General features: G+C 50.3%; 1 protein-coding gene across 2 annotated transcripts; it reads left to right on the forward strand.

Moving 5' to 3' along the window:
* Positions 1-19753: 19753 nt before the first annotated feature.
* SP8 (Sp8 transcription factor) lies at positions 19754-22414 on the forward strand. Of its 2 annotated transcripts, none has more exons than XM_030009561.1 (2): positions 19754-19857; positions 20900-22414. In XM_030009561.1, the coding sequence occupies exons 1-2, from the start codon at positions 19837-19839 to the stop codon at positions 22391-22393; spliced, it is 1515 nt and encodes a 504-aa protein (XP_029865421.1). In that variant the 5' UTR covers positions 19754-19836; the 3' UTR covers positions 22394-22414. The 2 variants fall into 2 exon arrangements, with proteins under 2 accessions (XP_029865421.1, XP_029865420.1); XM_030009560.1 differs by lacking the exon at positions 19754-19857 and adding an exon at positions 20491-20563.
* The last annotated feature ends 1061 nt before the right edge of the window (positions 22415-23475 follow it).

Raw genomic sequence — 23475 nt, forward strand, 5'->3', positions numbered from 1 at the left:
AGACTAACCTAAAACTTTTGGCTGATTCAAGGTCTGTTGTGGGACAGCGTACTTCTGAGGTACTCCTGAGATCCTCTGATGGATGCTTCAGGACATAACATTAACAATATACAATAGCATCAAAAATAAACCCCCAACCAACAGTGCTTTATTTTTTTTTAAACTGTAAGAACTAAATGGGAGAGGATTTATTCAGAACTTTTCTGATGTGGCATATGATCAGTCTTAAAAGATAGAAAACATCTTGCAGAGTATTTGTATTTCAAGTACTTATCTGGGGTTATTTATATTCTTGTCACTCCCCCCACCCCCAGCTAACATGGAGTCAGATTCTATTCTCAGTTAGCCCAATGAAAGTCCACTGAAATCAATGGAATTACTTTGGATTCACTCCAATGTAATGGAGAACAATGGCACTGAACATCACTATTGTGCTTTTGCACCTAAGCTGCCCCTTCAAAATAGCAGTATTTGAGCCATTCCTGCTCTTTAATTTCAATGGAAATATATCCGTTTTTTCTTCACCTGGAAATTTTGAGTAGCAATGTCCAGTCTATTTACAGATGCACTCTCTTCCACCGTGCCTGGTAAATAGTCTAAATTGACCTCCCTTCCCCCCCCTCCCAGTACCTGGTTCCAATCACACTCAAATCATGTTACTTATTATTCCTACTATGAAAATCATCAAATACAGTAGGTAAAGATTTATTGTATCTCTTTAAGAAATAAATAATTCATTGAATACATTAGATGGAGTATTGTAGACTTTCTGAAAATCAACAAGATAGCTATTTCTCGCAGCTTATATGGTTTAGAATGCTTTTAATCTTGGAGTAGATAATAAGTTATTTTTCTGAGGAAAAAAAAAGAAAAAGGGGAAGAGGAGAGTTGTGTAAATAAACAATAAGGCTTTCTCCTCAGAAAAGTATCTGTGCTCAGAAAAGCTTTTAAAAATGCAAATAAAATTAAGGACTTGCTTAAAACAATACAATTTAATATTTAAAATTCTCTCCTGACAAAGGATGATACAGTTTTCTCTGAAATGAGCTTTAAACTAGCATAACAAGAAAATCTAACCTGGAACAGGGCTACATCTAGTTTGGAACCCATCACATTCGTTATGAAATCTGGGATAAAGTGAGAATAAAGAAAGGGGAGAAACATATTTTAAATTGTGTTTAAATGACCAGTCAAACAAAATTTTAAAATATCATTCTTGCTCTTTCCAACACTTGAAGTGTTAAGTAGGTGACAGGTTTGAAACGACCAGATTGTGGTTTGGTCGCAAATAATAGAAGACCACAACGTTAATTGACTGCTCCAGGTAACTTATGAAAATCCAAGCCTTTGGTCTTTGATCTAAAGACAGATGACATACTAAGAATAGACCTATACCCTTGAGTGAGACAGAAGGAGAAGCCAGTCTTATTTTTTTCTTGCAAAGGTCTTACAAATTCTTCAGCTGGGATCAAGTAATCTTATCTAGAAATCTGGTCATAATTCAGAATAGGTTTAGATTATTCATTTGGATCAGGTAGAATTTCTGAAAGATTGGGTTTGCATCCAAAGATATGTACAGTCTGTTTAATCTAACATCTGTGTCTTAGAATTTGATTGTTGTGGATGTTGCCATTTCATTATAAATGAGAAAGGTATTCAGTCATGCTGAATGGGGATATTTATATGTAAATATAGGAATTTTTGCTTTGGCAATAACTTCATTTCTGGGATGGAAGTTTATGTGATTCTCCAAATGCTACATTAACCACCGAAAAAACCTGACACAAAGTAAAGCCAAAAGACAAGCCTGTTACTCTGTCCCTGAACACATTTAATGCCTCACTTCTACCCAGCAGCCACTATGAAACTACGCAATGAGACAAAGATGATTTGAGCCAAATTTGCTCTTGGTGTAGGTCCCCTGGAAATCAATACATTTGTTCCCAGAGTGAACCGGGCCACATGGCTGCTTTATGTAAGTGGTCATTGGGTTCACTGACACAGAAAACCCTTCACATCTTCGGGAGGAAAACGTGAAAATACAGAGATGATTACACAAAATATTTATGTTGAAAGTATGTTCATGTTGCAAATTTTAGCCCTCTCAACTTCAGAACAATCAGAATTAAGCTTGCCTTTGCAACTTTAATTTAAGCTCGTCGCACATATGCATCATAATGTCTTTAACTGCACAGACACATACATCATTCAGTGCATAGGATGGACGATGCTCCCTGAGTGAGCAGCTGTTCAATATTCTTTTTATTCTTATCACTCAATATGTGGCTCCATGCCTTCCTTACTGCATATCATTCAAACCCTGTGCAGAATACTGAATTATTAATATCTTTATGGGTGTTTCTATAGCATTCTCTGCTGGGGTTTCTCAGTGCTTCCCAAACACCAATTAATTTATCTTTAAACCTGTGAAGTGAGACTGTACTCTCAGACCCACTTTACAGGTGGGCACCTGAAGTGCTGAGCCGTTATGGCCAAGATTGATAAAAATGTCCACTAACTTGGGGTCCTCAATATGATGTGCTTAGAGCTAGGTTTTCCAAGATGCTTGGCATTTTTGTGGTACTTCATATCTTTAAAGCATAGGTCCCATTGATTTCAGCAGCATCTGTGAGTACTCAGCACTTCTGTGAATTGGTCTTGAGTATCTGAAGTTGTGCACTGAGAAAATAGGGAATACACAGCAAGTGCATTCCACTTATGAAAGATTCACTTGAATCACATGAGGAACCTGAGTCTACAACACGGGCAAAATCAGGATAGATGAGAGGTCACTTCTAGCATTATGGTTCCAGGAGAATCCTTTCATCCACCGTAACATTCAGCTGCTTTCACCAAGAGAGCTTGCTTTCTCCTTATTCTGATTTCATTTATGGCAGCTTCTCACTTTTTCATGGTATTCCAGCAGACGATAGCCTTTTATGTTAAAGCACCCTGGCTTGTTCCCCAAGAACCCCCTGTGCCCATGCCCAGAACAAAGTGGGAATGCTGTAGAAAAAAAAGAGTGACTGTATTTTAAGACTGATTTATAACATGAAGGGGGACACTTAAGGCTGGCAAGGAAAGCTTAATTCTGTCCATTTATAATCTCTCAGTTGAATGCAAAACCTTGGAAGTTTTTTGTGTGCTAATTTTTAGTATACAGTTTATTTAACCTTCTTTTTTGGTGGGTTTTTTGGGTTTTTTTTTTTTAACATCCTGACTAAACAGGATTTCTGCTCTGTAGAACCACACTGTTGCTCAGGGTGGCTCTTTGGCATGGCTGGCATCCTGTGATTCACATCACCTTCTACAAGTCAAAATAACATAAAGGCAACAGCAATGGTAGTTAGTGAGCTCCATATGAACCTACCGCGGGAGTGCACACGACAACCTGCCAGTAGATTTTACAGCTGTTTGCTTTGCAACAAGGGGCAGCAAGAGGCAGGGGATGGACAATGACAGTATATTTATTTCTGGTCAAATTCTGACTGTTCTCATTGCCTTATTTTCTTACACTATTACACATATCCCTTTGATTAAAAAAAAAAAAAAAAAAAAAAAGCAAAACTACTTATCCTGATAGCAATGAGCTTTGTTTGTTTGTTTGGGGCTTTTTTGGGGGGGTGGGGGGGGGGTTGTTTTGGTTTGGTTTGCGGGTTTTTTTGTGATAGATTCTCGTTTTACCTGGCCATCTTTTATATTTGGCTACTTGGTGATTTTCACCATAACCTGCTTTCCTTTTAAGGAATGTACAGCTTCTGCACTGGGATGCATTTAATACCTACACAGAGAGGCAGTCTGTGAATAGGCAAGGATTTGGCAGTTATAGCCACTGTACTCTGCTTCTTAGCAGCCTGTTGAAACTCTAATGACTGATCTAATAAGCCAGAAGTATTAGAAGGTCAGAGTGAACAACATTGCTCAGTTTGACCTTCCATTATTTATGGTTTGTCACATCAGCTATCAAAGCTCCAAGCCAGGGGCTGATAAGGAGCTGAATCAGCAGCACAGGCATGACACTGCAACATTCTCGCTTTGTGTGAATAGTGACCCTGCGTTGTGGTGACCTGTGCAACCACCCATGACACACATCCCTAAAGGTTGTCTCTGCCTGTTCACTGTTTCACGTAGAAACTCTTTCTGTAAAGTTCGGGATTAACAATACAGTTGGCACTCAACTATTTTTTTTTCTTTGCCTTAAAAGGTCTAGACCCCCAAATAATCTTTGGATTCAAAGGCTCCTCTTTCCATAACCAATCTATTTTCATGCTGTTCAGACCACAGTTTAACCATTAACTAAATCATGTAATGCAAAAAACCCAAACACAATCTAGAACTCAGGGACAATCGCACCTGCCTCACCTGAGACAGAGGGAGTTCACCTAAGTAGCCAAATTCCATGGCGAGCAAGGACTGGGCTGGAGAGAGTGACTCGCTGCCTCAGGTCAACTCCTGCCTCTATTTTAGCACAGAGAAAAATGGACTGCAATAGGGTTGGAGCAAGCCAGTGGGTGAGATTTACAGTCTTCAGTATGTTAGATTCTCAGTGGCATCACGGAGATAGCAAGAGGACATCTACTGGAATTGCCCCCATAGGCTAGTTGTCCAGCTGTGGGATAATATGGATGCTAAAGAGTCTGAGAAGCCAGTGTATGTACTCTGTGATCCAAGCCAGGAATTGATGCAAGACAGCTGCCCGAATATCAGGTGTTTCAATGTTGTTCACTTGTATGTAGATCAGGGTTACAAAGTTAACAGCTCTATTTTCTTTGTTACATTAATTATATAATTTTTATACTGTTGTGATGCAAATGTGAATGTTACTTTAACGGATTCTAATGTAATCAATAGTAGTGTTGCTCCTTACTTCAACAGTGAGAGCAGTTTTCCTGGAAGCTGACAAAGTGACAATCTTGGTCACGTCATTAAAGGCTGCGAATTTGTCTCTGTCTATTTCACATAATTTAACAAATAATGAAAACATACCTTTGAAGGTTGCCAATCCAAAGCACAAAGTACATGTCATAAGTAATAAGGAGTTTAAGTGTGATTCCTTTTCATAAGACACAGACAAATGCTCTGAGTTGCTTCAGTGTCTATATACTCATTAAACTCTTCCTAAGCTTATTAACTCTCAGGATCTGCTTCCCCAAAAAGATTTGGGGGAGGTACTCAGTCAAAATTTCCCCAAGGCTAGTTACAATGTTGATAACTCTTGCAATTTTATTGTGAGTGTCACAATATTTGGTGTTTTTCCCAAGCTTCAGACCCCAGAACAAAATGCTCTTGCAAAATTCTCAGCTCTCATTAAAAAGGCACACAACGACACCAAATTCTATTCTGTACTGTTTCACCAAAAAAAGCTTAAAACAAGCGTACACGCCAAACTCATAAATCAGAAGGAAAACGCAAAATACTTAGTTTGCATCATCTCATGAGAAGGCCCTGCAGAATTGGCAACTGTTTGCCCTCTGTTACAAAGCCCAGGGAAATTCCTATATGCAGCAATCTGGAGAAAACTTCCAGGGATATTTCTATTGGAAAATAAAATTTACAGGCCAGGGTTGACTCAGTTTACATTATGAATAAGACAGCTAACAGGACTGTCTTTTCTGGGACATGAGAGAAGGCCAACAACTAATTCAGTTACATGTTGCTTCCCCCAGCAGACACATGCAGGAAGATATTCACCTTTGGGCAGTCTAGCAAGTCCCTTTCCTTCCTTTAAGCTACTGTCCTTTTGACTAAAAGCTTCCCTCCTGCTCTGCGTATCAGATTCCAACACTATGGAGACAGACAAGCAGAGACCTATATACCTGAGGAGGCACCAAATCAATTGCCATCTCCAAAAATCTGAGGGCCTAGATGAAGATGAGTACGTCACTCCATACAGGGCAGAGACAAGTTTGGTATGTACATGGAAAGAAACAGAGGAAATGGGAGGCATTGTTTCAGTTCCTGACCCAGAGAGACTGGAGGGAAAGGAGGAGCTCATTGTTCATGATTCTCTTCTTCAGTGCAGGAGAGTTTCCTATTTCTGGGGTTTTTTTTCTGAATTCTGTGATAGAGGCTATGGACCCAAGCTGGTTCTTCTATCTGTAAACAGTAAGCACCAATAACAATTTTTTATTTGGTCTTCTTATGCAAGCTTGGATACCATTTTTTGCAATTGGTGATGACACATTAAAGTCTCCCCTAAATATGATCTGTTAGTGTCCAGTAAGGTCTCATTGTTCTAGCACTTGCTAACAGCAAATTCCTTGAGATTAGACTGGCATTTCTGTGGAAAAGGTAATCCATTTATTTTTATTTAGAAAACCTTAAATGGATCAAGACCAGCCTTACTGAGAAACCACCTCCTTTCTGCTGCCATTCTTCTGCTTCTAAGAGACGCAGATAACCAGTAAGTAGAGTTCTTGAATCTAAGTAGGAGGTAACAGTGCGACTGAGCTGCTGAGCCGTTCTTTCAGCAGCAGCATGGCATGGATGTAAGCCAAATAAAAATCACCATATAACTACAGCCTAACCACCACCATGCATGTGACAGGCAACCTGATGGCCTACCTTCAGATTGTGGATTCCCCTGAACAGCAGAGCTGGTTTTCACAATGCCTAAATTCCTCTGAGCATTTTGCGCTTCATGATGCTTTCCCCAAATCTTGGGACTGTTAAGCTGAAATTGCAAGTTACAGAGGTGTATGCCTAACGCAATTGCCGCTGGATGGGACTCTGAGGTTTACTACAGTAGCTCTCAATTTTGATTATAAGAAGAGCAACACACAATCTACTATTGACTACTCATTTGCCTGCTATTGGAAGAGGATAGTATAATTAATTCAATAAATTACTTGAATTTCTATTGTTTTTTTGCTTTTGATTAATTTACTGGATATTAAAGCAAAGGTGATAAGGTTATGTGGTTAAACATTTCTTTTACATGGTAATGGATTCTTCCCAGCTTCTTCCACCCCCTTCTCTTCCTCCCTCTCCCCTTCCCTCCCTCCTCTGCTCCAAATGGACATATGTCAAAAGATGCCATTTTCGAGCTTGCAAGAAATAAGCTAATTTACATCCCTTGTTTTCATCTTCATCCAGCACTCAGCAGTTGTAGTGTTAAGTCCCAACCTGAAAGAATAAGTATTTTCTGCTTTACGCTCATGTATACATCTGCAATTTACACTCCCATGTGCCACATGCCTAGGTATAAATTATTGCTAACCACTTCAATTTCAATTAAAAAGTGTTTTATTAACAAATGCAGGTTTAGACTAAACTAATTAGACATTTAAAAAAAACCACATAGTAGGATCGAAATTCCAAAGACCTTTTAAACTGCAAATTCTATTCAAGCAGTGGGAAAACAATACAATTACATGCAAGAGCTTGTAGAGACTTGCTTAATGCATGATGAACACGCTGACCAAATACTTAGTCCTCCTACCTCTCTATCCCAGAAGTATCTGAAAGGAACAGGACAGCTGTAGTCTTCCTGATTTTGGGCCATCGCAGAGAATGGGATGACAGATGTTGAGCTATTCTTTCAGTGCAGGCGGGAACTCCTCTCTGTCAAACAAAGAAGATTGACAGTCTCAGAGCCCAGTTTATTTGTATAAAAAAGCCAGCTGCTTCTTTAACAGTTGAAGGCAGTATTCCTAGCATAGCAGAAAGTAGATGAATAAATTAATAACTACTAACGTGATGTTATCTGTTGAATGATTCTGTGGAAACAGTAATTCCACAAAAAAGTAGCTTAGACTTAATGTCAGTTCTCCTCACGGAATGAAATGTGTCTTTAACTACTGAACGTACCGCGTTCCTAAATTTGTACTTGAAGCTGTCCCTGGGTTTTGTGCAACATCTAATTAATACTTACTGCTATCATATATGAAACACTGCTGCCTGTATAAAAAATAATTTTAAACTTCCTGCTTGGTGGGCAGGTTTTTTTCCAATGTAAACAGATTTCTAATTTACTAATGAATGGACTTTAACCATTTCAGAAAATCCATTTAACAATTCATTCTCTCTTTTATCTACTTCTAGTATAGTATGATAAAAACTGGTATTTAAAGGGCAGTTCTTTACAGCACTGTTCAATTTTTCATTAGCCAAGAACATCTACAGAAAAAAAATAAGTTTCTCCCACAAAAGTCAATTTTGAATGGCAGCATCTGAAAAATACAGAGTCAGCGTACAGGCAAATTATGGCCCAACTACAAACATTTGCTAGTGGCTACAACCGTGGACTCCTTCTAATTAACTTATCATCACACTGAGCCCTACATATTCAGACCGGGGAAGCACGTGATTTACTGTCATCTTCCCCGTATAAGCTTTGCTTGCGTGATTTTGAAAAATTAAGATTTGGGTTTGCTGGTGATGAGAACGTTAGAAACTGTCCCAACTTCCAGCCCGGTAACGACACCCGGGCCAGGAGGAGACCCGCGCCATTCCCGGTCGCGGCCTCGCCTTCCCGCCGCCCGGGGCTGCCTCCCGGCCTCGCCTCCGCACAAGCAGCGCCAGCGCCAGCCGCAGCCGAGGCCGACCGGGGCACCGGGGCGGGCTCCCCTCCGCCGCCGGGGCGGCCAGGGAACAGCGGGGAAGACGGGACGGCAGCGCCCCACGCCCTGCCGCCGGGGGCAAACGCCGCCGCCGCTGCCCCTCACGCTCGGCGGCAGCTCCCCGCTCCCAGGGAGCCGCCGTCCCGCCCGGCAGGGCCGCGTGTGCGCGGGGCGGGCCGGGGCCCGGGCCCTCACCCGCCGCCCGTTACAACCGCCCCCACCTGCCGCCAGGCAAGTGGCGGCGCTCGGACCGCGGCGGGGAGGCGCTCCGCTCCGCTCGGGCTGGCGGCGGCGGCGCCAGCGGCCCCCCTACCGCGCCCGCCTGTGAGGGCGCCGCTCCCGCCGAGAGGGCGGAGCGGGGCGGGAGCGGGCGGAGGGGTGGGACCGGGGGGCGGAGGGGGGCTGGGCAGGGTGGGCCGCGCCGCGCCCGCCCGCCCGCGCCTTTTGTGCTGCGCCCTCCCAGCCTGTCAGCGCGGAGGGCGAGGGTGATTGCGGGGGAGGGTCGCTGCTGGGGGGGGGGGGGGGTGTCTGCGTGTGTGTGTGTGTGTGTGTGTATGAGAGAGAGTGTGTGTGTGTGAGAGTGGGTGGGTGGGTGTGCGTGCACGGGGCAGTGCCCCGGGGTCTGTGCCCCTGCGGGCTCGGGGGTGCCCTCGCGTCCCTCCCGGGGAGCCAAGGCGCGGGAGGCCTAGGCAGCAGGTTGTTGTGGAGGGGGTGGACGCGCGGGTGCGTTCAGGTGTGCCAGGTCTTTACGTACAGGTGCGTTTGGCCTGCGTGTGCCTCGGTGTGACTCGGGAAGGGCAGGGGCCGTGGGTCGGGCAGAAGGCCATGGCTGCGGCCTGCCGGGGAAACCCAGGCTCTCCGCCTGAGCTCGGGAGTCCCTCTGACAGGTGTAAGGGTGTTTGTTCTTGACACGCTCAGGCCCAGCCATCTTCAGCTTGGCCCAAGTCTTCTATCTCAGTGTTGTTTCCAGCCCAGGGACAATCCTCTCTCCCACTGTGGCAAAAGTCCGTACTTATTTCATTATTGCCCCCCCCCCCCGCCGTGAAACGGGCAACTACAGTAAAATTTGGCTGAGACTTTACTCTGTGTTTGAAGAACAATTTTCCATTAGCACGATAGCGAGCAGCCTTTCAGAAGAGCAACAAGTTTTACCACCAGCCACGTCTGCCTCGCGGAGGGTCACTCTGGCCTTTTATCTTGTAGCTCTTGTAGAGATCAGTTGTTAGACGATTAGCTAAACACATCAGGAGCAATGGCATTGGATTCTCCTTGTGCAGGACTAAGTGCTCTGCATCCGCTGGATCTAAAATGTCAGCCTGCATGTTCGTTTTGGAGCTGGGCTCCTGGGACTCTGGACAGCCATCACCACTTTGGCCATTTCAAAAGGCTGCACTGCACCCCTTGTCCAGCAGAGCTCTTCCCCTTCACTTCCAGACCGATGTTTTTCTCCAGTTAGTTATGGCAGAAACGGTGGATCCAAAGGCCAGCTGAAAGTTGTTCAGAGCTTCCTGCTGGTTTAAACCAAACCTGCCTGTCCACAGTTGCCAGGTATACAGGGCAACCTCTTGACGGCTGTTGCAAGGAATAGGGCAGTGATTCCTACCCAAAGAGAAACAGCCCTATGTTTTGGGTCCTGGTGGAGACTGACCCTTCTGAGAAATCTTCTGGGCATCTCAGGCCAACATGACTTAAAAAAAATTAAAATGGACCCAGTCATCTGGACAGGCACAACATGTTAGACTGCTTCAACATGAAAACTCAGGATCTTCTCTGCCTCATTGCATGGTTCCTGAGATTTCTTTCTAGTTCCCGGTAGGGTTATTCTCCTCCATCAGTTCACGCTTGTCAGCAGTGCAGAGATGTTTGTGTTCAACAAGGGTAAAAACAGTGAAAAATATATCCACTGTGAGCGTGAGCATATTGAGGTTAAGGAGAACATCACACAGGGTCAATGTCCTGGACAGTTGCGTGCAGGGTAACATACCGGCTGGGAGAAAAGCACTTTGTCAACACTAGCGATGTTCCCCCCAAGCACAATGCCAGCAATGACTTGCCTGTTCCCCAAGTAACAGGGAAAAAAGTGAACCTGTTGATGAAAGTATTGAATATCGTACTTCTGTTCCACAGGTACTACATGTAGTCCAATAAACTCACACCGCACCAAGCTGGCATGAAAAGTTGGAGCCCCTTGGGTTTTTTGGGGAATTGGCAGGCACATGGTTTGTTCTTGAAGATGTGAGCAGAAGTCTCCTACGATGGAAAGAAAAACCTGTCATGGATAAGCAGGTGTTGCCAGCCTATCTCTTCGGGAGTAACTGAACTTATGACATGGAGGCAAGCGGGGAAATCTTGCCAAGGTGGTCTGAATCCCCGGGGAAGAGGGGCAGGATCCGTCCCGCCCTGTACAAAAGTATCACAGACCACGAGGGACAAAGAAACGCCGGGAGGCAGGATCGGCCCCCCCTGGGCTCAGCCAGCCCCGGCCGGCGGCATCCGAGGAGCAAGCACTTCAGGGGAAAAGGTGCCTTGCCTTTGCCGTCTGCGGGAACGGCGAGGCTGGGGAAGCCCTCACTTCTCACGCCTCGCATCTGTGTTCGCCTCGGCCATTGCGTCCTTTTAAAATATATATACGTACCGCTCGGCTCCGCTGAATCGCCTTTGAAGATGTTTACCTAGAGAGACGGCACTGCGGCAGCACTTTCTTGCAATCTAATGCACTGGGGGGAAAAAATAGAAGGGGCTTATTATTGTGGTTGATAAACATAGGAAAAGCACATGCCTGACCTTTCATTTGTACAATTAATTGTTCCAGCAGAAAGAAAATGAGTCTTAATTGTGCACAGCTTCCTAGAGGATCAGCTGCGTGTGCCCCTCCGCGCTCAGGGAAAAACGCTGCGAAGTTTTCCCGAAGGGTTTTACTTTCCACGAGGGCAGGAACAAGAAGAAAGGAAGATCGCTCTACCCCGCCCGCCCCCAGTTCTCCCCCAAAGAGAAAGAATATTGAACTATAGTCCTATTTAAGCAACCTGCAGCATTTCCTTCGCTTCTGTAAAACGGACTTTTCCTCATGCGTTTTCAGTGCTGTTTCGCGCCTAGAGTAAGGAAATATTTTATAATGCGCAATCAAACCCCATTCCAGAGCTCAAACCAGCACCTTAAACCCGCGCTCTGAATTTGGCTGTCAAATCACGTTGATAGCAGTGGGTGGTCACGGTTAGGAACGGGACTTCCCAAGCCCTGCGCTGGTATCCAAATGGTGTTCTGCATGTGGGCTCCGGTTACTCTGTCCTCACGCGGGAGCCTCGGCATCCAAAGCCCCGCTCGGGAAACGAGCCACTTTGGTCAGCGGCTGGGGACATCACCCACCGGGAGCGGAGGGACGGGCCGCCGGGGCCGCGGGACGGACCCGATTCCTTTCCCAGCACTGAGGGTCCCTCCGGCCCCGGGGGGGGGGGGGGGGGGGGGGGGCTGAAGCCCGCGGGAGACTGAAGTTTTGCTTCTTTCAAGACCGCCGGAAAAAGTCCTTTTGTCTGGCCCCGGTTGATGATTAATAACCCCCGCGGCACGGATCCGGCCCTCGGCATCGCCCCCGGGGAGCCGCGGGGCTCAGCCCGCGGAGTGGGAGAGGGATCGGGCCCTTCCCGTGTCGCGGATGAGATCCCTCCCTGAGAGCGTGACCGTCTTAAACGCCCATCTTACCGATACCGATTTTTAATCTCTAAATCACAAAGGGACACATTCTGTGCTCCTTAATAGAGCACAACGCCCATTGACTTCTATACCATTGACTTCAATGGGAGTTTCGCTCCATTAAGGACTGCAGAATTTGGCCTAAACTGGCCGCAATAATTTTGCTGCCGGTAATGGAGCTTCAAAGCCGTCTCTAATTAGCCGACGAGCAAGAATCGTTAAACATGCTGTACAATTCAGCGTGTGCTACGTGGGGGCTGCGGAACAGCTGAGCAGTGCCCGTTCAGACCTGGAGGAGCTTAGAAACCGTGTTCAGATATAATTGCAACTTCTGCGAAGACAACTTGGGGACGAGGGTGTCTGACGAGCCACTTCATAGCTGCTGCGTTAGCATGCGAGCAGGAGAAAAAAAACGCTCTGAAAAGTTATGGAAGATTTGATCACACACTCGGCTTTCCCCCCCTTCAAAGGTGCATTTAAAAGAATCGCAGTATACGTTGCTGCTTCTATTTGTCAAAGATAAACCTAATTAGTTGTGTTTATCCATAACCCGGAGCGCTCCTAACGAGTTATGCTAAATCCCAGAGTGCCTCCGAGCAGAGACGAGCTGTAGTCTGGGCTGGGATGAGTTTCACTACTATCTGGCACCTTCACGTGTAGCTTTCTGACTAGCAGTTTTCTCAGTACGGAGGCGGGGGAGTGTGTGTGTGTGTGGCGGGGGGGTGGATGGGGATACACAACAGAAACAAACTCAATCCGCTTTAGCTGAATTCAGCTGTAAAGGCACTTTAATTACACGACGGTCCTGCCGTCTGTGGGCACAATCTCCTTCCTCAGTTCCGCAGCTGTAGACCCAGCGGCGTGAAGAAGTGTCTCGCAAGGATTGTTATTTAATAACCTAATTCTTAGGGGCTTATACAGGTACATTTAAATCCCTGCAGACTCTCTGTTACCTGTAAATTTTAATTTGGAAAACAGCATTTTCCTCTTGAGATAAAATAGTCAACCTGTGAGAATGGTGCAAAGGCTTTCGATCCTTCCAGGTGAAATGCAGGAAGAAAAAAATAATTGTTACATAGCATAAATTTCTAAGGCGATTCCGGAAAATCTTCTCGAAGAACTAACCCGTATGAGAAGAAAACCCGCCCGAAATCCCTAGGCATGCCCAGTATATTAGTCATCTACTTTTTTAAAAAATGGACTCGGAAGTTTCGGTCAGTATTCTAGGCAAAATATGCTCAACAGATGATAGTGGAGATGCAGCCAGAAAACAACTCCAGCTATTTAAACTGCCAAATGAGACATAAAGCAGCATTGTAAAAATCATCTGGAAAACAGGTTTTCCTATTGAAGTCGCTATGTGTTAATTACTGTGATCTGGAAGAGCTCTGTATCTAAACGCCTGGAAGCCGACTTTCACCCCGCATATGTAAATGAAGAAAGTGCTGAATCTAAGCCAGAGGGTTCATGTTCGGATTCATTTCCGTGCATGCCTAGACATTAATATGTGTTCATGTAGGGTTCGTACAGTACGAGGTGTTATTTCCTTATAAAGAAACACCAGGTCTCGCTTTCCATTCTCCTTACAAAATTATTCGCATTATTTATGCTACATTGAGCGATCTAATTTCTTCGTGATAGTCAGCTAATTGCTCTGGCAGGTAATTAGAAGCGGTTTACAACGCAAAGGGCTTTTGCGGTGCCCCTCGGATTATTAAGTTGCTCTGTAAATTATACCATATTTGCCGAAGAGAGGGAGGGGGAAGGGGCTGACGATCTTTTGAGAAGTTCTTCTCCTGCGATCAGAGCTGAAACACGTCCCCGTCCCCCCCAACACTTAAAAAAATGGGGGGAGGGGGCTTTTCCAGGGCTCGGAGTCGAATTATTCTCAAGCACGCGATCTGAAGCCCATTTTGTTCGTGCTCACTGGTCCAGAATAAGTTGGCCATAATGGCCGGGAATGGGCCAGGTCTGCAGCAAGCTTCCTGCGCCCTGGCAGCATCCAGCAGGCATGTGGGAAAAGAATGGCTTAAATGGGGACATCTGTTCAGTGTTGCTCATCTCGCTCCTGCGGCCAGGTCGGGTTAAGAGAATAACCTGTTCGCCACCTTGCCTCCTTCCCGCTGCTCGCCTGCCTCCCCTCCTTCTCCCATCAAGTTAATAAGGCTGCTGGGGGGGGGGGGGGGAAGGGGGGTGACCTAATTGCTCTGCCATATAGGCAAATAACGACGGGGAAAGGTGGCAGCTACATTGTTAAGAGGAACAGTAAATATATCAATATTAGGGTCTCTCGAGTCAGATCGCAGGAGTTCTGCATGCAGGAGAAGGCTGTGGTACACGCTGCGAACCGCCGTGGGCAAAACCTGCCTGGCTCGGTGCTCCGAAGGTACGTCTTTTCCGGAGGACCTGGGGTTCTTCCACTTCGCAAACGCCAGCAAGCAAAGATTATTTTTTAATTTTTTTTTTTTTGCCAGATTGACACTTTTGTGCAGTTGGCAGAACAAAGAAATAAATAAAGACACACATGCGTGGAAAGCTTTCCTTTTCCTCTGTGTTCTCTGCAGGCTACGATTTTGGGTGCTGTAGGATTTGTATATGCGAGTGTCTATCACACCCACACATTTATATACGCGCACGTATACACAGGCGTGCATGTATATGTATACATTTGTATATAACTAGCATGTATTTGGGGGCATGACCCAGCTTCAGGCAGCCTATCTAATGAGAACGTCCTGTCTTGCACACCGATTTTTCAAAGGTTTACTGTATCTTGTCACCCGTTTGTAAAACTCGTACAATGATTTGAACACATGTGTGGTTAAACCATCGGACCCAGAGCAGCTCCTAGATTATTCGTAATTAAACACAATTCCCAAAGTAACATTTATCTTCCGAAACTGCGATTGCAATTGTCAACCTTCTGGAGGAGACGCGGGGTAATCTGGAAGTATTACCTCCTCTCCTAACGGAGCAGAATGAAAAGAAATCAATACCGCTGAGGAGAAGAATTTAGTAGTTTTTAACTGTAAGTGGTGCCTGGGAGAAAGTGATATATAATAGGAAAAACAGAAAGCGGCTTAAACAAATCTATTCTAGGGAGGACCGAAGGGACCGGCTCCGCAGCCGGCGGCGGGGGCTCCGCGCTCTGCCCCGCCCGGCTACCAGCGCGCCCAGCCCGGGAGCTCGCTCTCCCCTCCGGCGCCTCCCGGTACTTACATGACCGCCTAGGAACCGCCGATGCGTGCACAGCGATAACATTTCGGGGGGGCGAGGGGGGGGGGGGGGGGGGGCAGGGAAGAAAGGGGAGAAGAAGGAGGAGATGCGGATCGGATCTGGGCGCATACAGGCAATGTAAACAGGGTGGGTGTGAAGGTGCCTCTTCCTCTCCCTCCCCAGGCACGCACACACCAGCATGTGCACGGCGTCTTCCAGGGCTAATCTAATTACAGGGACCTTTCAGAGGCGCAGCCAGCTTGCTTGCCTTTTTTTTTTTTTTTTTTTTTTTTTTTTACAGGGGCCCAGACAAATAAATAAATAAATGCCGAAAGACACCGATGTGAATCCCCTCCGCCGGCTGCGAGGAGGCAGGTCGGCGTGTGCCCTCGCCAAAGTGGCTCAGCGAGGAGCCCGGGCTCTGTCGGGCATCTCCGCGCTGCCTGCGCGGGGGAGCAGCCAGGCCGCGCAACGCTGCGCGCTGCGCCGCGGCCGGGCTGGGAAAGGCGGGGCGGGCAGCTGGACGGGGAGCCCGGCAGAGTTATCAGGTACCTGGAACGGACACGTTTGCACTGATGGAAGAAATAACGCATGTCACCTGCGTAGCTACAGATGCAGGCAGTCGCGCACACGCACCGTCTGCTGCTGCCGAGCTGCGCCGGGTGCCCGACTGGGAGCCCCGGTCAACGAAACTACCCAGTGAGGCAGTGGGAAAAGACGTCCCAGGTAAACCACAGAAATGCAGAGGTGCGAATGGAGGTTAAAGAACGACATTAATCGTCCCCTTTGCTCAGTGACCGCCAGGCATCGCACGGTCCTTTCTGGCTGGCAGCTGTTTTGTTTCATTTACGTGCTATTCCCCTTCTTCCTCTCCCCGTCCAAGCCGAGCCCTCCCGCGCTTGCAGGGTTGGTTGTCACCCCTCGGTAAATCTTCCAGGTGAAGGTGGAGGGCGGAGGAGACACCTCCTGGCCCCCACCTCCCCAGGGGCAGCGGGCGCGGGGCGGTGGGGCAAACCCGGGGGGGAACGCAGCGGCTTCCAGCGCACGGAGCCCGGCGAGGGCAAGGCCCCCCGTCCAGGGGCTGTTCTCCGTGTAGACCGCGGGAGCGGAGCTGGGAGCCGCTGGGCGTAGAGGAGCCAAGGGTTCGTCCTCCCTGGACGCTTGCAAGGCGGTGGAGCGGAGCGGTGCAGCCGGGAAGGCATGAGGTGGGTCAGGCTCTAATGTGTGTGCCCGTAAATTGGCGCAAGTGTGGCATGAAAGGCACTCCCTCGCTAATACTGACATTCAACATACGGCGTGGTGAGCCGCCAGTTTAATCTTTCCAGCTATGCCTTTTCAAACAGCACGGACCTCTGTTTCTCCAAAGAGAAATCTCCCCCCTGCACCCCGGTAGAGCTGTCTGTAGACAGCCAGGGACCCCTGGTACAGCGGTCTATCCATCTCTCTCTCTGCTCGCCGGCCGCAGCGCGGAGGGTCCGGGTTTTCTCCGAGGAAAATCCGCCCGCCCCCCCCCCCTCCCCGGAAAGGTTAGCGACAGCTATCCTTGTGGCTAAAGTTCCGAGATTGCTAATGTATATTGTAGACACAAGATGTTAGGTAGACTTGAGCAAGTTGTTCCCAGGATGTAAATTAGGTCCCAAAAGCTGTTGTCCAAATCGAAGAAACAGAGAAATTAATCTGGGAGACTATCCATCATAGCCTGTAATAAAGGGAGCGACATGGATGAGACAGATGATATGATTAAGGAGCTGTGGTCGTTTTAATTAACTTTTTGCTGTCCTGTAATGATCAAACTGGTCAACAGACCCGGTCAATAAGCATGTTAATATCAAACAAATAAAACCAGGGATGATTAAAAACCTCCTGGTTTATTAAATTTGAAATTCAAATGAAATTTATGCTGCAGATGCATACAGAATGCTAATAGATTTTAGCTTTATTGAGAGTGGATCCCACAGGTTTTCAAGAAACAGCACGAACATTTATCTACTCCCGTACATTAAACTTCAGATGAAAAAAAAAAAAGTTTTAATTAATTTCGGGAAAACCTCTCCTTGCTGGCTGCCCCCCCCCCCCCGCCCCCACCTGCATATTATGTTGATGTACTGCACCCTTAAGTGCAGTGGTCAATAACGCAAATGCAAACAAAATTGTAAGCTTCCTTAAATCCTTTGCCCAGCAGGCAATGTATACAAAGGGGGAAGGTTACAGATGCTTCCGTGGCGAATTCAGAAAAGATCAGCTCACCGCTCTCAAAGTTCAGAAGCTGCTGCTTTTCCAGTTTCAGGGAAATTATCAGAGTAGCAGGAGGATGCCACTGACAGAAGTTTTGTGATTTCTATTCGGTTCTGATGTATTTGCCTTTTTTCCTCCCTCTCTGCTGAGTTCCCTCGTAAAGACTCCCACGACTATTTTTACAACGAGTTTTTCACAATTTCCAACACGGTGCTTTTAAAGGAAAAGCGCGCTGAAAATTAAGGACTTTCGGCCCCAAATCAAGAGAGTCAGGGCAGGCATCGGAACAAACAAACACGAAAAAGATCAAGAAAGGACACGTTTCCTCTGGGCAGACAAGTGCGGACAAAATACGGATGCGAATGGAAGACCCACCCGGCGAGGCTCTCCTAAAAAGAGATACATCACTAACGTCTTCTCCTTCCCCGCTGGATGGCAAAGTCTCTCAGACTTTCTGGGGCTGAAAGGAATGCGTGTCGATCTTTTTACCTAACCTGGCACACCACAAAATGCGATTTTCTGTTCCTCTAAAATATAATGCTCACCATGCTTGTTTTGCTCTTACGCTTTCTGATCTATGTCTTAATAGTTCCTCCCCACCTCCAGCAGATAAAGGAAGTAGAGATAAAAAGTTAATAAGCATTCATACAAGGGAGTATCTCCGGGAAACGTTCTTCCCCTCTTCGCGGGTGATAGTATTGATTAAATTAAACCCGAAATTTAAACAAGTGTGCATTAGGTCTGTAAAATGAATATCATTATAGAAGGAGACCAAAGCAATGAAGTTAATTCTTTTTTATTTGTTAAACGGAGTTCCCTCCTTCCCCCACCCCTTCCTCCTTCTGGGCTGGCCTGTCACGCCTTCTCAACAGGCTAAAATCATTCAGAGCAGCTCGCGGAGAGAAACGCGACATTTATGGTAACCGTCAGCCTTCAGAGAATGAAAGCAGTTCATTAATTTACTTCACTCTTACTTCAAAGTATGATAATGTACGTTACCCCCCTTGATCAATAGATATGATGTACAGTCAATATCCCCACGACACGGAAACGGGTCAAAACCGAGGCCGAGAGAAGGAGAAAAAAAACAGCCCCCAAGAAGCAAAGGTCCGCGAGGACGTTGCTGCGGAAAACCCGCGGGGGTGAGAGCACCTGGGCGAGCGGGGCCGGACCGGGGCTGCCCCCAACGCCCCCCGCCTCCCTCCCCCGCCCCGGGGCCGGCCTGCACCGCCTCTGCCCTTCCCCGCAGCCCCCCTCCCGGGGCCGGGCGAGGAGCCGAGGGGAGCGAAGCGAGCATCTCCGACCCCCGGCTGCTCCGGGACGAGGCGGCGGGGGCCGCCCGGCAGCCAGCCCCGGCTGCGCCGGTACCGCTCGGGTGGGCTTCTCCGGGGACGCGCTCCGTAAAGCTCCTCCGCGTACCTCCAGCCCGGGCATCGCTCCCGGGGCGGCTTGTGGGACCCCGGAGCCAAGAATCACGCCTGAAACGGCGGGTCTGCGGGGGGGTGTGGGGATGTGGGGGAGCAGCCAGCAGTCGCCTGAAGTGTTCCCCCCACTTGCTGCCAGAAGTACCGAAAGAAAAGGGAGGGGGAGGACTGCGCAGAGGGGGAGCGGGGTGGGGGGACCCCGCACCCGCCCATCCTTGCGGTAATAATAGTAACGCTGAGACGATGATGGTGTAAAAATCCAAACAAATGTAAACCGCTCAAAAAAATAACCTGTTGTCAGATTACGTGCACGGGGGGGGGGGGGGGGGGGGGCGGTGGGTTGAGGGCAAGGGGCGGCCGGGACGAAGCAGCCCGGCGAGGGGCCCCTGCGGACCGGGACCGGGACCGGGACCGGGACCGTGGCCCGCGCCGCTCGACGACGTGACTGCGTGAGGTCATCAGCGCCGTCGAGCCCCGCCGTCGGTGGGGCTCGACGGCGCTGATGACCTCACGCAGTCACGTCGTCGAGCGAGGCGGCGGGACCGGGGATTGGCTGGCGGCGGCTCAGCGGCACTTCAAAGCCGGCGAGGGAGCTACAATTGTGGTGGAATGGGCGGAACTGATCATTGTATTGCACACCTCTAAAAAAAACACTGCCTCTGATTTATCAATATAAAAAAGATCCTCTGAGAGGAGGGCACTTTTGTGTGATGGCAACTTCACTTCTAGGGGTGAGTCTAAGGATTTTTTCTCTTGCTGGTTTAATTGGTTTCTTTTTATTGTCGATTGGAGGGGGTTAAAATAACCCCTGTCTTGACTGGGGCTATCAGTCTCCTCTATTCAGCCTTTTTTTTTTTTTTTTTTTTTTTTTTTAACTTAAGTACAAGTGAATTTAGGAGAAAAGAAAGAGCGAGAGGGGGAAAAGGGGGCAGAGTCACTTTTCAGTGAGCAGGAAAAGGTTTTAAGGGCATTTGTAGAAACAACCTACAGCGCCTGGGCTGTGCTGTTCCTGTGCCCCCGGAGAAGTGGCCTTTCTTCTTTACATGTGACTGCTGGAAGGAAAAAAAAAACCAAACCAAACCAAACCCAGCACTATCGTTTTTCGTGTGCAATTTCTAATTTGCAACAGATTGTGGCTTTTTATTTCCCTTTAAAATAACACAGCCCGCCGTGTCCAGCAGGTACGTTGAACTTGTGTATACATACATATGTACATATGTTAAATTTATATATATATTTAATTATCGTTGGTACGTAATTGAGGCTTATTTTAAGGAAGCTTTTATTTTTTTTAAAGGAGTAATTTGGTAATCCTGCAATTCTATATTTAAGAAAACAGTCTTACTGGCCTGAGGGACGGGGAACGGCCAGGTCCCGGGGAAAGGGAACAGGCTGAAACGTAGCTGCCGCCGTGCCGGGGGCATCTTTAAAGCTACGGTAACAGGCGGAACTTTTTCCCCCTCTCTTTTTTTCCCCCCCTTTTTTAACCCTTCCCGAGCTCCTCCGTGGGAGGAGGGGTGGCTGGTGAAAGAAAGCCCCGGAAGGCGCTTGGAGGCAGAGCTGCGGTGCCGGCTCCGGCGAAGGGATCGTCCCGCGGGAGTCGCGAAACTTTGCGCCCGGGGCCGGGCGGCGGAGCGGCGCGGTTCGGAGCGGAGCGGAGCGGGGCCGGGCGCGGGGCGCGGGGCGGTGGGCAGCGGGCGGCGGCGGCGGCGGCGGCGGGGCCGCTCCGTCCCTGACGGCGGCGGGGCGGCCCTCTCCCCTCTGTGCCCGCAGGAGGAACCGCGGGTAGGCTCCACGCCGCTGGCCATGCTCGCCGCGACCTGCAACAAGATCGGCAGCCCCAGCCCCTCGCCGTCCGCCCTCTCGGACAGCGCGTCCTCCTTCGGCAAAGGCTTCCATCCCTGGAAACGCTCCTCCTCCTCCTCCTCGTCCTCGGCGGGCAGCTGCGGCGCCGTGGGCTCCGGCCTCCCGGGCTTCGGCGTGGCGGGCGCGGCGCGCAACGGCTCCTCGGCGGCGGCGGCGGCGGCAGCGGCGGCGGCGGCGGCGGCCGCCCTCGTCTCGGACTCGTTCAGCTGCGGCGGCTCGCCGGGCTCCAGCGCCTTCTCCCTCACCTCCAGCAGCGCGGCGGCCGCCAGCTCGCCCTTCGCCAACGACTACTCCGTCTTCCAGACGCCGGGCAGCGCCGGCGGCGGCGGCGGCGGCGGCGGGGGCGGCGGCGGCGGGGCGGCGGGACAGGAGGCGGCGGCGCACCAGCCCGTCTTCATCTCCAAGGTGCACACGTCGGTGGAGGGGCTGCAGGGCATCTACCCGCGGGTGGGCATGGCGCACCCCTACGAGTCCTGGTTCAAGCCCTCGCACCCGGGGCTGGGCGCCGGCGAGGTGGGCTCGGCGGGCGCCTCCAGCTGGTGGGACGTGGGCGCCGGCTGGATCGACGTGCAGAGCCCCAACGGGGCGGCCGCGCTGCCCGGCTCGCTGCACCCGGCGGCCGGCGGGCTCCAGACCTCGCTCCACTCGCCGCTGGGCGGCTACAACTCGGATTACTCGGGCCTGGGCCACTCGGCCTTCAGCAGCGGCGCCTCCTCGCACCTCCTCAGCCCCGCCGGGCAGCACCTCATGGACGGATTTAAGCCGGTGCTGCCCGGCTCCTACCCGGACTCGGCCCCCTCGCCGCTGGCCGGCGCCGGGGGCTCCATGCTGGGCGGCGGCCCCGCCGCGCCGCTGGCCGCCTCGCCGCGCTCCTCCGCCCGCCGCTACTCGGGCCGCGCCACCTGCGACTGCCCCAACTGCCAGGAGGCCGAGCGGCTGGGGCCGGCGGGGGCCAGCCTGCGGCGCAAGGGGCTGCACAGCTGCCACATCCCCGGCTGCGGCAAGGTCTACGGCAAGACCTCGCACCTGAAGGCGCACCTGCGCTGGCACACGGGCGAGCGGCCCTTCGTCTGCAACTGGCTCTTCTGCGGCAAGCGCTTCACCCGCTCCGACGAGCTGCAGCGGCACCTGCGGACCCACACGGGCGAGAAGCGCTTCGCCTGCCCCGTCTGCAACAAGCGCTTCATGCGCAGCGACCACCTCAGCAAGCACGTCAAGACCCACAGCGGCCCCGGCGGTGCCGGCGGCCCCGGCGGCGGCGGCCCCGGCGGCGGCCCTGGCCCCGGCGGCAAGAAGGGCAGCGACACCGACAGCGAGCACAGCGCGGCCGGCAGCCCGCCCTGCCACTCCCCGGAGCTGCTGCCGCCCCCCGAGCCCGGCCACCGCAACGGTCTGGAGTGACGGGCGGAGGCGCGGAGCCGCCGCGCCCCCCCCCCGCGCTCCCCCCGCCCCGCCGCCCCCGGCCGCCGCCCCCCCCACGGGCGCGCAGCCCCGCGCCGGGGACGCGGACACGTAAGTAGCCGGCGCGGCTCCGCGGGGACCGCGCTCAGCCCCCGCCGCCGCCCCGCTGCCCGCCCGCAGACCCGCACGGGGCGGGCACTGCGGCCGGGCCGCGCAAGCCCCGCGACGGGGGCAGGGGAGCGGCTCGGCAAAGGGCGAAAGCCGCGGCCCCCCGTGGGGCAGCCCCGCGGCCGCCTCCCCTCCCCCTCGCCTTGAGACCCCCGCCCCCCCCCCCCCCCGGGTTGCCTTTGGAGCGGAAAAAAACCACCTTCCCTCTCGCTTTCCTGCTGGAAACCGGCCCGCACCCCCTCCCTCCGCCGCTAGCGCCGGTAGAGCCGCGGCGCCCCGGGAGCCGCGGCCGGGCCGGGGCTGCCCCGCGGCGTGGGGGCTTCGATGGCAGCGCCCGCCCGCCGCCGTCGTTCTCCCCACACGGCACCGAGCTGAGACTCCGACCTGCCCCTCGTCTCGTTAACTGCGCGAAGTCCTTCTGCTCCCCGGGACCGGAGCGGCAGCGTGCTTCCCCTTCTCCCCGCCCCCCCCCCTCTTTTTTTTTTTTAATTTTAACTAATCGTTTACCTCCCCGAGTCCAAATTTCATTCCGTTTGCCAGCGCATTTGTATAATTCCCGTTTGAGTAGGAATCGCGAAATACGCTGAAAATAATTAGGTTGAAAGTCGTATATTTTTAAACTCCAGACAAATGAAGAAGCACCATGGGTTTCAAGGGAAGCTGCAGTTCCAATGCCAAAAAGGGAGGCCGGGGCGGGTACAGGAAAATAAAATATTTGTAAAATACGTCTGAACCTATAGGTTTGTACAACTGGGAAATCGTTCTAGATTAGCTAACAATTAAGTATAACTCCACCAATGTATCGGTGTGAGGTGCAGTTGTCCAGGAGACGATTTTGTATAGTATTTTTCTTGTAAATTACTTCCAGTAAATATTTGAAAATATATTGAAGTACACTTGAGCTTTTTTTTTTT

The sequence above is a fragment of the Aquila chrysaetos genome, chromosome 3 (genome assembly GCF_900496995.4).
Source record: "Aquila chrysaetos chrysaetos chromosome 3, bAquChr1.4, whole genome shotgun sequence".
Classification (NCBI taxonomy): Eukaryota; Metazoa; Chordata; class Aves; order Accipitriformes; family Accipitridae; genus Aquila; species Aquila chrysaetos.